This window comes from Emydura macquarii, unplaced genomic scaffold (genome assembly GCF_026122565.2).
Source record: "Emydura macquarii macquarii isolate MOO-44397 ecotype Brisbane River unplaced genomic scaffold, CSIRO-AGI_Emac_v2 contig_369, whole genome shotgun sequence".
Classification (NCBI taxonomy): domain Eukaryota; kingdom Metazoa; phylum Chordata; order Testudines; family Chelidae; genus Emydura; species Emydura macquarii.
The window spans coordinates 6,173,128-6,187,288 of record NW_027130506.1 but is presented as its reverse complement, the minus strand read 5'-3'; the positions used below and the strand labels follow the sequence as shown (position 1 = coordinate 6,187,288).

General features: G+C 41.3%; 1 protein-coding gene across 6 annotated transcripts in view; it reads left to right on the top strand.

The window, feature by feature from the left end:
• MTSS1 (MTSS I-BAR domain containing 1) overlaps positions 1-9,573 on the top strand; it is a 164,924-nt gene extending 155,351 nt beyond the window's left edge. The window contains exons 11-15 of one of the 6 annotated variants that reach the window (XM_067531314.1): positions 1,720-1,839; positions 2,814-3,008; positions 4,806-4,970; positions 5,379-5,538; positions 6,654-9,573. In XM_067531314.1, the coding sequence (XP_067387415.1) occupies positions 1,720-1,839; positions 2,814-3,008; positions 4,806-4,970; positions 5,379-5,538; positions 6,654-7,348 (1,335 nt within the window). In that variant the 3' untranslated portion in view covers positions 7,349-9,573. Of the gene's footprint in view, positions 1-1,719; positions 1,840-2,813; positions 3,009-4,805; positions 4,971-5,375; positions 5,539-6,653 lie in introns of all 6 variants that reach the window. The other 5 variants (XM_067531306.1, XM_067531330.1, XM_067531336.1 and 2 more) reach the window with 5 other exon arrangements.
• Positions 9,574-14,161: the final 4,588 nt, after the last annotated feature.

Sequence of the window (14,161 nt, the reverse complement as noted above, 5' to 3'; positions counted from 1 at the left end):
CTGGTATGTGGGATAAACTATTTTCCTAGGGCAAGAAACTGGCTTGGAAGACACTAACTAACTGGGCCAAGCACCATTTAGGTCATGCCAGGAGCTCTTGCTTTGTGAATGATATATAAAATATCAGTGTGACGTTATAGAATCATAGAATATTAGAGTTGGAAGGGACCTCAGGAGGTCATCTAGTCCAACCCCCTGCTCAAAGCAGGACTAACCTCAGCTAAATCTGTCACTTCAGAATTGGCACAAGCGCCCCACAGTGCAAGATTTAGTAAGGGTCCCACAGAAGCTATAAATCTCAGTGAACCACTATCAAGTATTAGCTTCTCCCAAGCTTCTGCAGCTTTAAAAAATCCATTTGGGTTGTGTTATTTACAACAGAACATCAGAAGTTACTGCAGAGACTTTCTGCTGACAATGGAAAAATCCAAGGGCGTGACCTCAAGTCACTGTGAGCCTGACCCAGTTGGGTTATTGAAGTCAGTGAAAAGACTCCCATTGGTTTCAGTAGGGTCTGGATCAGGCCCATCACTAGGATGTTGTCTTCCATGGTGCGGTGTCCTAGAAAAAGATAGATTGCTTGTTTGTTTGTAAGCAGCAACACTGCACATGAACTGAAAATTTAGCAAAATAAGGATGCAGGCAGATTGAGATGGACATGGATCTTACATACATTGAAAGGCGGAAACTGCCATCTAATATAAAAACATGGTACAATGGACCAAATTAAAAAATATTATGTATATTCAGTGGAATGTGCATAAACCATACAAACAAAGAAAGGTTATTAAAGAACAATCCCTGACGCCAACAGAGTCAGCATCTGACAGATCAGATAGCAGGGAGGCTATATAAAATAAGAGAACTCTGAGAAATGACATTTGTTTTTGTACAAAGCACTCTTTAGACTGCTATGTTAATGTTGTGTTAGCTTTGATCTCTTTCATAGAAGAGGTGATTTTAGATCTGTAGTGAGTGCACTGAAGGGTAACCACAGTCATTCCAGGCTTTAAAAACATACTTACTGTGATGAAATGGTTAAAGGGGAGAGTTGAACTTTAAGGTCATCCAGTAGGTATGTTCATAATGTGACGAGATTTGATAGTCAAACTGTTTTCACAAGGATGGGTTCCAAAGGAGGAAAGGCAGACTGTTCCCTAATGTCCAAACTCAGTCAAGCTTTGCATACACACATTTGCATCTGGAAAAAACAGAATCTGTGTGCACAAGTGGCGTTTGCTGTTTTGCAGGCACACATTGAGTCTAGACAGCTTCCCCTAGGAAACTGAGCTCATGATATAATCCGTCTTTGCTATATTAAATAGTTAAATGCATTTAGGGCCCAGACATTTGATGTGCTGAGTTCTCTCAACTTCCATTTACTATCATAGGAGGGCCCTCAGCACCTGAGGAGATGTGGCCCTTGAGTTGTAGTTGCACAGAAAGCAGTGGGGGGGAGAGAACCAAGAGCTCCCTCAGCCTATGCAGCAAGTCCTTGCATTAAGAAATTAAGGTTTTTTGTTTCTCCTGCAGAGTTACTGATCGCTAGCGGTGGCTTGGAGCAGTATTTAATGATTGATTTAATCCCTAACCCTCTGCTTTTCTCATCCTTCCCCTTCTCCTGTGTGTGTCCGTCTGTGTGTATGTGTGCTTTTTGCTTTCCTTCGTTGGTGGCTTGTTTTTTCCTTTCCCTGCGTTGTGGTGGTGTTCACGCTGCAGAATTCGTCCAGCTCTGCCTCTTCAGAAGCTTCTGAAACCTGCCAGTCAGTGAGCGAGTGCAGTTCCCCCACCTCAGTCAGCTCAGGCTCCACCATGGGGGCTTGGGCCTCCACAGATAAGGTGAAAAATTTCATCTCAGACGTACAAATCTTCCAGCTCGTTATCCAAGCCCAGTGACATTTGAATAACAGCATGCATGGGACACGTAGCTAAGACCCTTCCCTGTGAAGATGAGAAAAGAAACTGTTACACACTCCCTTAAAGAATGAATACATGAGTAAAATACAGTGAAACTCATCTAAGCTGACAATCAGGGGTACTTACAAATTGATGCCTTAAGAGGTGGTTTTCTAACAAAGGTGCAGCCAAACTGTACATCCTGAGCTTGGTAACATAGTGGGAAGTTGTCTAAAGAGAGTAGTTGCCTAATACGAGTGGCTGCTTGTTCAGGTTTCACTGTCAATATTTTTTCCCCCAAATTATGTATTATGCATTAATCTCTGAGAAATCCAGGTATGCCCAAAAAACCCACCATGCTAGAATAAATTTTGTATAAATCCTAAATCTAGGGGAGCCAGTGATATCAGTATCCATTCTCATCCAGTAACTCCTTCCCATTTTTTCTTCCCTCCCATGTCATTATGCTGCTGGAACATGTCATTTTCAGAGGCTGCACACTTTCCTCTCTCTGTTTTATTGCATATGATGATGCTGACATGAACATTTTCAGCTTTGGATATGTTTAGTTTCCATGTCCAGAGCTACACAATAAACAAACTGTTGTCTTTTTTTCCCCAAAAAATACCCTCTCCAAGGGGAGACAACACAAAGCTGCTCAGCCCAGAGAAAATGATTTCTGGATTGACCTTTGAAATTTGTTAATTCGAATAACAATTTTCAAGCAGGCACGCTTCAGGAGCAAACATTAGATCAGTTTTTTAATTAGTTGTTCATTTGTAGCAGTTCTCAATTTTTGGCTTTAAAATGAAGAGACTTTGTCTCTGCCCAGAGCATGTCAGTCACCGTGTATTTTCATACTCATCTTGTTTATATTAATTTGGTTTTTGTTTTTGTTTTGTTTTGTTTGTTTCCAGTTGTCTAATGGGTATTATCACTGTAGTTTATCAAGTGACCCATACCTAGCTTCAGTTGGTGCAGGTCCTTTCCCTCATTTCCCATCTGTCTCCCGCGCATGGACTCGGGCTTCCTCAACTCTCTTTGCAGACTCCGGTCATTATTACACCATTGGGCCAGGCATGTTACCATCATCTAAGATCCCTAGCTGGAAGGTTTGTGTTTCTTTTGTTGCAGCAGTGCTCTCTTCTCCATGCTTTACGGTACTCACTGTGGTCGTTGCCTTTCAAATCCCATTTAATTACCAGTTGATTTGCTCTGTTTAATACCATTCTAAAGTGGACTTGACATGCTGAATATTTACCATGGTCAGATGATAAATGTTCAAAGAACTAACCCAATATTTCTGAATGATCACGGACAGTCTAAGGTTTGTAAAATACTTGCCTTTAAAAATGGACTGGGTATCAGTAAAGACAGGTTGGCCTTAGAAAGAGAGGGGGATGGTACTTTGAAAGCACTCTGGGCTGTGTTCAGCCAATAGTGAGACTTCCACAAGTTCTTTAGCACCTGGCCACACTTATGCCTGAAGAGGCAAATGTAGGATTGGCATCTAGTTCATTTAGTGGACATTTTTAAATTGATCAACAATCTGCATGTGTTGCTTTTAGCTATTTTAATGAACTACTGGATAGATAGCACCCCTGTCTTTTAGTGGATGGAATCAGAACTGCTCCATTTTGTCAGAGGCCCAGTACTACCCAGAGCTTTCAGAGATTCTCCTTTAACTCAAACAGGTGGAGTAGGCCTATGTTTTTGGAGCAGGAGAATATGAGTTCTGTCCCCCTGCAGCTCCAAGTAGCCATGGACCTGCATCATGCAGACAGCTGTGAAGCTCTTGGGTGGCTATGGATTTGTTACAATATTGCAGATATACCCAGAGACTTTTTTAAATGGGACTTTTTATAAATTAAATCCTGACTCGGGGAGACTTATTGCAGCTGTAGAATGTTACATACAGGCTTCCAGTTCTACCCCAGCCTTTAATACTTGGAGTCTGTAGAGCTACCTCCCTCTGAAAGCCTTATATGGAGGATGGTAATGATCACCTCGGGGCTTGGGTGTCTTCTGAGAGTCCGCTGTTCACTTGAAGAGGGTAGGGAAGAGGCTGATTAGCAGCCAGCCTGCTGCCAGAAATGGGCCATGTAGTCTTAAAGTTCTGGCAGCCCACTTATAAAACAGAATAGAGAGAGGATTTCATTCAGAGATTAAAGAAGACATTACAATTAATTGAGCATTATCATTTGGTAAGCAGCATGTCTGGAATCGATCATCAGTGAATTTGAAGTCCCACCAAATTTATCTGCTGAACACTTTTCCTAGTGCGCACACTATAGTTTCTGTGTATCCTCAGAATTTTCACTTCTTCATAGAGCCCTAAGTGCATATATTCCCAATAGCTTGAGAAATTGCCTCCTTAGTGGATTCACAGTCATCAGTGCGCAAAGTGATGTTAGCCCTATTTGATGTAGCCCTTCACTAAAACCTAGACTTGAGCTAATAAGTAGTTTTTAAAGAAAATACTCAGAATAAATTTACACTTCTAATGGGGGTATTTAGATCTGCACCCGTAATGTGATGTGTGCAGTTTCAGCTATTGTACATGCAAATGAATTTTTAGATAGCTAACTTGACTATTTGCACATGCATTGTAATTGTTCACTTATGGTAATTACATACATTTTTGCCGCTGTGTTTCTGAAAACGTAGGCTTTAAATGCAAATTAAAATATTTTAGGTATCTTGTTTAAAGGAAGATTAGAAGAGATGAGTTTATACTATGAACTTTTTTTATAACTATCCTGAGAATTAAGTAGTTTATTTTGCTTTTTTCAATATTGCACCTACATTTGATACTTATTTAATCTGCTGCTGTATTGGTATTGTTCTGTAATAGGAATGGTTGTATTTCCACATAGACTGTATGCTTACTAATGGAAATGTTTCCTTAGGATTGGGCTAAGCCAGGTCCATATGATCAGCCTATGGTGAATACCTTGCAACGCCGCAAAGAGAAACGTGAACCAGACCCTAATGGCGGGGCCCTAAGTGGACCATCTGTGCCCATGGAGGAGGCCCAGAGACCTCGGAGTATGACTGTGTCAGCTGCCACAAGGGTGATGCTCTAATTTTTACTAAGGAGCTCAGTGCACAGGGGATGTATTTGTTAGCTCTTGCAAACGTTTTAGTTCAAGTGCTTTCTGTTGGTACACAGCCCTTTTTATAATGACAGGCTGGTTATAGCATGGGGTATAGTCTTTGGAAATCATAAATATGCATCAACGGATGGATGACACGCTGTCAATAGGTTGGCCCTTGTGGAATTACGATGTAAGAAGAAACACCTGTTGTTCTTTTTTTACAAAACCATTATGAATATTTAGAAATAATCCTGTTGGGTTGTGGTGCTGACTTTGGAAAGGGTACCACATTGGCAGGACCAAACTTGGTGAGATCTCTGAAGTATCGCCCTGACTGAATCAGACATAAAACTAATGAGTTGCTTTCTTGCGTGTGACTAGCAGGGAGAGGAGATAGAAGCATGTGAGGAGCTAGCTCTAGCTCTGACGAGAGGTCTGCAGCTGGACACCCAGAGAAGCAGCAGAGATTCCTTGCAGTGTTCCAGTGGCTACAGCACTCAGACTACCACGCCATGCTGTTCGGAGGACACTATCCCATCACAAGGTGCTTTGATCTAAATTGCTGCCCTTCTTGAGTATTCCAGATAAAGACTATCACGGCCCCTCACCTCTCTCTGCTAATGGATCTGAAACCAAGAAATGTTGCTCTGTTCTGGTTAGTGATGGGAGAAGAGAACAGCTAACATTACCATGCTTAAGGTTTTTTCAGGCTTAAGTGTGAGCTGTATATTAACAGATTTCATCTTGTAACCCTCTGAGACTGTTCTCCCTTAAACAGTAAATAAGGCAAAATTCACTCCAGTGGCGTGGTGCCTGCACATCTTACGCACCAACTAAAGATTTAACAGAGGTCTGAGGAACAGCGTAGGGGTGAATTTCACCTTAAGTATTGTACCATTTTTATAGTAAATCTGACCTTTTATGGGTTTTTATTTAAAAATATTCTGCTTGATTCGTCTCACTGACTTAATAGGCCTCTTGGGTAGTCCTGTATTGGCCAATGGCAAACCCATAAACTTTGCTCAGTAGCTGCCTTGTTCTGGTTTCCCTCATTCTGTGAGCTTTTTTAAACAGAGGTGGAAATTGTAGTAACTTCAACTGAGTCTGAAGGGTTGGCAGTTAGAAAACAGTTTTACCTGTAAGTTGAGCATATCTGATGCAGATATCATTGAGACACAGCAGATTTTTGTCCCCACAATGCAATTTATAGAATTGCCTTTTAGACCGGGACTGCCCTTCCATCAGTGACAAATTCAAAATATTGGGATGTGACTAACAGGCCAGAGTAATCTGTGGTTTTAAAAGTTGGGTGCCTTACAGTTGTCACCCAAATTTCTTAGACACCTGAATAAATGATCTGATTATTTTCAGAGCTGAGCATCCGTAACTTTCATTAACTTCAGTGAAAGATGTAGGTGCTTATCACATATAAAATCTGGCCACTTAGGTGCCTAACTTTAGACACCCAGGTTTGAAAATTGTAGTCAGGATATCTTAGGCTTGTTGTTAGGCCTTTTGGGTGCATGGACATGCTGGTAAAGTGTGTCTTCTGCAAATATTAATAGATACTGACTTCAAACACAGTATTGTTATACACTTACTTCAGACTCACTAACCTGTTTGCTCCAGCTTGTTTCTAACAGTATCCTTTGGCGTCAGTTTCAGATTATGATTATTTCTCTGTGAGTGGTGATCAGGAGACAGAACAAGAATTTGACAAATCCTCAACCATTCCAAGAAACAGTGACATCAGCCAGTCCTACCGCAGAATGTTTCAGACCAAGCGTCCTGCTTCCACTGCAGGCCTGCCAACAACGCTTGGACCAGTAATAGTTACACCCGGTGTAGCAACCATCAGACGGACCCCTTCCACCAAACCTTCGGTCAGACGAGGCACCATAGGCGGAGGCCCTATTCCAATCAAAACTCCTGTCATTCCTGTCAAAACGCCAACTGTACCAGATGTACTGGGGGGACTGCCAGGCACTCTCGGTGGGGCAGAAGAATGTGCTGAGCAGAGTCCTGAGTCTGAATCTGCTGGCGATGGTGGGCAAGGAGTCACCAATATGCCCTCTTCCTTGTGGAGCGGGCAAGCATCTATCAACCCTCCACCCCTGAGCCAGAAGCTGAATACCGCCGATGAACAGACACAAGCAGTCCCTGAAAGTGAAGGAGAAGAAAATGAAAGGGATAGCTCAAGCTCCCTTGCACCCCCATGCCAGCCAAAGTGTGACCCAGGAGACCTGAGCCCAGGAAATGCCCCACAAGGCGAAGACATGCTGAACGCCATTCGCCGTGGTGTCAAACTGAAGAAAACTACCACAAATGATCGCTCGGCACCTCGTATTTCATAGACAGGAGAATGCTACCAGTGTTCTAGTTACTGAGAATGAACTGTGATGAAACCTTATTTGTCTCTATCCATTCCAATCTATAATCAAAAGATTTTGTAGGAAACTCAGTAATAGTTTTGAAGGCACTATAAAGGAGACAACAAGATGCAAGTGCATAGTAACAGACATTTTCACTAGTGTTTTAATTTGTAAATATCAGTGATTTTGTTTCTGCTAATTTTTGATCTAAAACCCCCTTTTAATTTTTTCTGGAGGTGCCAAATCCCATTTAACTTTTGTATAACTCTTTGTAAAGTTTTATGTGTGCAAGGGGGGAAAAAGGTTAAGTAGTTAACTTTGGTAAAGAGATCTACTGTATTTGGATTTCTTATAGGCTTTGGTAGAGCGTCTTATAATAGTGAGGTTTTAAAAAAATGGGACTTCTGTGTATAAACGAAACAGTAAGGAATTAGATCCTCATTTAAGTAGAATGATTTTTTTTTGTTTGTTTGAAAAGCAGGAACAATTGATAATAAAAGCAATATAATGCAAGAAAGAAACCTGCAATTGGTAGAATATTTGCGGATAGTGGGGGGAGGGAGGGAAATGCCATCAAAATAGCAGATGCAGTTGCACAAGAGTAGCTTAGTAGGATTAAGTGCTTGTAGCTTCACAGTAAATGCATCCGAATAAGCCATATTGGATTGCAGTGTTTGTTTCTTTAGAGGGTTTAAAGACTTTAATTTTTTCTTCCCCCCACATTTCTTCTAAACTGCACAGCAACAACTTTCAGCTACATGCATGCCACCTTAACTGTGTAGGCTTAGATTTCCTCCATTACTTTCCATTCCTCTCATCCTTTCATCGAATACAAACAAGTTCCAGAGGCTTAAGGCAGTTACAAATGTGAAAACGTTTTAAAACTGATAACAGGGAGTTCTTAGATATATCAAAATGCCTTTTACTGACTGTGCCCAGCAGGCTGGGCACCCTGAAAAGCCCAAATATTTTGAGAAAACACTTAATGATTTGACTGCAGTCACCAGCTTAAGATCTAGTAAATTGCAAATATGTTTCTTTTCCAGTTCAGGGGCTTGTTTTTCTTACCGTCTTTTAAATGGCAGTTGATTGGCTTTTACTAAATACTGAACAATAGGGGGGTGGGAGAAAGATTGATTTGTATTTAATGTTACTACTGGGAGACTGACCACTCTGTTCTCTTTTGTATTCTAGGTAATGTATTTTTGGAATGTTATTGATAGATAGAATTATAGATGAGTTGGATTTTTTTCTTAAGTAAAAATAAGTTATGGCTGCAGTACCCATCTCCTGAAGCCAATAGAAATGTGCAGAACTTGGAGTGCCACAAGCATTCTGTTCAAACAGTCCAAAAGGGCACAATCTGCCTGTCTTCAACAACAACAAATGTGAGATCAATACCAGGCCTCTACGTTTGTGACCAAATAAATGTAAGGGGCTAGTTTCCACCAAATACTGCAGATTTCTGTTGGCTTTTATCTTGCCTACATAACCTCTTATGCTTTAATACATAACTGCATTGGATGTGAGACTTCTTGTAACTCAATAGTCACTCTGTTCTATATAACATTTACACTGCTGTGGTTGCTTAACTTTTTTATATTATGGCTTTAAAGCAAAAAGGCATGATTCTTAGAATATATGAAACCTTCCTTTCTTTGAAAAACAAGCTCCTTATTACCGAATATAATAAACAGTAGTGCCTGTGGTGGAGCCAGCCCACCAATGTTGATAAAGTAGCTGATGCATTGTGCAAATGATGCTTTGAGATGGTTTTTGCTTAAACAAAAACTGTTAGGAAATAATCTCAGTAGTTAAAAAGTGTTATTTAAACCTTTGAAATAAATGGATGTAACTGTACTGAAGTACAGCTTTTCACTTGTTTAGTTCTTAAACGTTAGTATAATCTCGGTAAATGTAATATAAAATGTTGCCAAATTCAATGTAGAAAGAATGTGACAAAACACTTTGGATAGTTCTATTGTCTGTGTTTTTGCATATTGTAAAAGCAGTGTCACAGCTAAAAAATAAAAAGTTTCTAACGGTAAATTATTGTGGTTTAGTTGATAGTTTGTACTGAGAGTTGACCTCTCCCTGTGCAGTTTTTTGTTTTAAACTGGTATAAATAATTGCTGTAACTGTGTCTCCCTTCTACATTGTAATGATTGCTTCAGCCTACATTATAAATAAAGAACTGATGAAAAATGCATGTATTTCAATTCTTAAAAAAGACTCCGTCCTTTCAGGGCTTTGGATGTAAATGGTTTCCTTTGTCTAACTCCTTTAAAAAATACATAAAGCACAGAACATGCAAATCATACCTGAACTCCAACCATCTGATTCATGCATGTAAGTAAACAGAAGCTTCAGTAAGGACTCTTGGAGATTATATTTTTGTTCAGTTGTTTCTTATTGGGGTGTTTGGAGAAGTGGTCTGAGGTTGGGGAGGGGAACATACATTGTACAGTACTCTAAAGATTAAATGTCCTAAGTGCTGAACAATTGTTTCCCTGCCCCCTCCCGCATTGTTACTTGAGTTCTTTGTGTTTCCTGGACAATATCGTGTTTTATGTATATCTGCTTTGCTGGTGGACTGCAGTTATTCTTTTGCCTTAGGAGAACGATTTCTGCTTGTGTTCTAATATATGTCAGAATCAAGCATAACAGTCAGAGATATGTGGAAGATAGCACTTACTGATGTCAGCTCTCAGTGCAGATGCCTGTCCTAAAGACGAAGGAAGGGAGGGAAGGGATTGTTTTGAAACTCTTATGCAGTGGCCTACGTTACCTGCTGCTGAAATAGACAATTCATGTCCTAAAGTTTCCATTTTTCATTAAGACATTAAAGGAAAACTCAAGGTGGTTGAGTGAAATACATGTTGTGCCTTTAAAAGTAGTATATTTGCATACCTACTGTCTTTCTATTGCCATAATTTATTTCATAATTGCATGGTGCTGCTAGACAATCCTACAAAACCTTGAGACATTTTCCTAATGGTTGTTCAGTGTGTCTATGAGCTTTGATCCTGTGTGCAAACATTTTAAAACTTTAAAAGAAGCATCCTCCTAAAGAACATCAGACATAGGGCTGATCTGATGACCCTGAAGTTAATGGAAAGACAATATTGGTTTCGGTGGTAAATGGATTGGTACCTTCATGCCAGTTGTAAACATGGAGATTTCAGACAAGTAGAACAAAAAGGGTATTTTGATTCATTTGTCCCCAAAAGGCCATAACAAGGCAAAAACTGGGACCTCCAGTGTAAACACTGCATAGATAAGAGTTACTCGACATACACAGCACAAGAATCATGGCAGGTTTAAAAAAAAAGTGGCTTGAGTGTCCCTTTTAAAGAAAAGAATCAGACAATTCTATGTAATTAGTTGCTAAAACAAATGAGTGCTTAGAACTTGGGTTTATGGAAAACAGATTCCAAACTATTGTGGGTTGTGTGTGTCTGTGTTGGGTTTTTTTTAAGATAAAGGTAATAGTGCTGAAGCAATATTTAGACTTCTCTAAGACATTTGACTGATGAAGTTGGAATGATACAAAATCAACATGATACCTATTAAATGGCTCAAGAACAGGTCTTAAAATGTAACTGTAAATGGGAAATCTTTGAGCAGGTATGTTTCTAGTGGGGTCGTACAGGGATTGGTTCCTGGCCCTATGTCATTTAACATTTTTATCAATGATCTGGAAGAAAACAGAATCATTACTAATAAAGTATGCAGGTGACACAGATTGGAGGGCTGGTAAGTAATTATGATGAAGTGATCTGGAATGTGTGGTAAATTGGGCACAAGCAAACATGCATTTTAATGCCATCAAATGGAAATGTATACATCAAGGATCAAAGAATGTAGGCCATGCTTACAGGATGGGGGACTCCATCCTGGGAAGTAATGACTCTTGAAAGGACTTGGTGCTCCTGATGGATAATCAAGTGAACATTAGTATCTAAAGCAAACCTGGTGTCCAAAAGGGCTAATGCAATCCTTAGATAGATAAACAGGAACTCAAGTAGGAGTCGGGAGGTTATATTACCTCTGTATTTAGCACTAGTGCGACTGCTATTGCAATACTGTATCAAGTTTTGGTGTCCACAATTCAAAAAGGATGCTGATAAATTGGAGTTCAGAGAAAGTCATGAGAATGATCAAAGGATTGGAAAATCTGCCTTACAGTGATAGCCTCAAGGAGTGCAATCTATGTAGTTTACCAAAGAGGCGAATAAGGGGTACTTGATCATTCTGTAGGTATGGGGTACAGAAATTTGATAACAGAAGGCTCTTCAGTCTATCAGAAAAAGGTGTAACATGATCCAATGGCTAGAAATTGAAGCTAAACAAATTCAGACTCTAGTAATAAGGGACACTTTTAAAAAATAGAGTAATAAAATGTTGGAACAACTTACCAAGGGTCATGGTGGATTCTCCATCACTGGCCATTTTTAAGTCAAGATTGGATGTTTTTGTAAAAAAAAAAAAAAATACGTTCTAATTCAAACAGGAATAAATTCACGAGTCCTGTGGCCTGTGTTGTTCAGGTGGTCAGAGCAGATAATCACAATGATCTCTTCTGGCCTTGGAATCTGATTTTGGACTGGCTAACCAAAATTTTGCTACAACTATTAGAGCTGCTGTGCGAGAAAGAACTTAGCCATGGCAATGAGTGGTTTACAAACTCATGAGTAAAAGGGGCTTGCTTGGATCTCCTGTTGTGAACAAGTCATCTCTAGCACAGCACCATCAGTGAGGGCCACCTCCTTCCTCACTCTAAGTGGTATCAGGGAACTGTACCAGAGGCTAAAGGGGGAACAGGATCATTACAAGTGTGGAACAGCTATATGCCAAAGATCAGGGGTCGTAAAAGAGAGAGGTGTGCTGGAACATGGCACAGACCACTTGTTGGAGGGAGGATGGCCCTGCCCCGTCAAAGATGAGTAATCTTCAGGAGTGCGCACCACAGAAAAGCTAAAATATATATGAATTTGAAATGCAGGTAAGTCAGATTTTAAGCAGAGCCAGTGTATTCAAAGCTAAGGGAGGCATTGTGGCCCAGTGGATAAAGCTTGCTGCAGTAGGCGGGAGACCCAGCTTCCGGAGAAAGACATAACCCAGTCAACATGCATACAGCTGTACTGCACATGGCTGTGGAAATGACATTTCAGTTCATTGATAAAGTACTAAATGAAGAGTTAAGTTACTTGGATTAATTTCCCACGAGTTTGTTACTCTGATTGGGTGTCTAGCCTACAGTGGAAAAATAGAATGACGTGGCAATCAGCTTTTATTCTTCTCTCCAATCTTCTGCACCCTTGTTAGAGCCCTCACATCCCTTCCACCTCTCCTGCAATTGAAGTCACCAGCCTAGCTGGAGGGTCTATACTAGGAGCTAAATTCCTTCCAACTAGGATTACTGCAAAATACGCTGAAGTTCCCACCTTCCTATCTTGTGTGTCACCTGTGAGCCTGTAGCACTTGCTTTGCCCACTGAAATGCACCACTGGTGTAGAGTCACTGCTTGGTGCAACACAGCAGTTCAGGAAAGAGTACAATCTCCAGTTAAAACTCGAGGGGAACTGAATTGGATCAAATGTTCTTCCCCAAAGGGAAACCAGCAACTTGAATTAAATCCTCTCTATTATAGCAAAAATATGCAATGATAAGCTACTGAGCACTTAGCAGACTCTGTTCTTCCTCTTTCTAAAGTGGCACTGTTAGATACTGACTTACCCCCATCTTCCTAGACCAATTAGGTACTGAAGGTCTCCTAACCAGATAGAGCTGGACCAACCCTCTATCCTGTGCCAAGACTGCAGCAAACAGCGGTAGAGGCTGTAAGTAGTGAGTCCACAATTTTGTTCTCCACTCACATTCCACAATCCTTCACAGCCACAGAGCAGTGGAATTTGGGTCCCAGGCTACTAGGGTGATGCCTAGTGTTTCTGGGGGAGGTGTGGGCTGTCCACGGGAAGGCACCATGCTTTTAGAGCAGGCTAAAACAGTATCAGCATTCTGCAAAAATGTCTGCTTCAAATATGTCCATATTCTGCAACCAGCTCCAGCTATAACTCACTTCAATGATGAAAATGCTGGTCAAGAGTTATTTGATTTTACTCACTATTGTGACAGGGCCAGACCTGATGGCTACAGGAGAGTAGTAGAGGGGGGTCTATATTAGTCCCACAATGAACAAATCCCTGTTCCCTGGGTGATCCAGCTGGGGCTACCCTGGGGCAATTAGGCCAGCTGAGGCCAATCAAGGAGCTTGCCCCAGCAGTTAAAAGCCTCCCTGTCAGGCAGACAGGAGCAGCTGGAAGGGAGTAGAAGAAGGAGCACAGCAGAGCTGCTACAGGACTTGGAGCAACCACTGCCACATACTACAACCCCAAAGGTACCAGAGACAAGAGGGGGGGGTACCTGTCTGGCTACGGCCAAGGACCCAAGACACAGGCCTGAGGGAGAACCCCTTCCCACCCAGTTCCAGGAAGCAGACTGTGAGCAGTGGGGCCAAAGACAGGCAACCCAGGGAAGGGAGTAAGTCACAGACTGGGCAGTTTGAAGACTACTCCACACAGGGTCCCTGGGTCGGGGCCCGGGGCAGAGTGTGGGACCAGCACCCCCCGCTCCCACCCAGGCATGCCATAGTCGTAGCCGAGGAGGGCACAGTACCGTGAGAGGGCTGAACTAGCTGCCCGTGCCACACTATTTAAACCCCAAAACAATATGCACACATTTTAATTTCTTCCATTTAATTGCCAGGAGCCAGTTTTATAGCTATAAAGATTT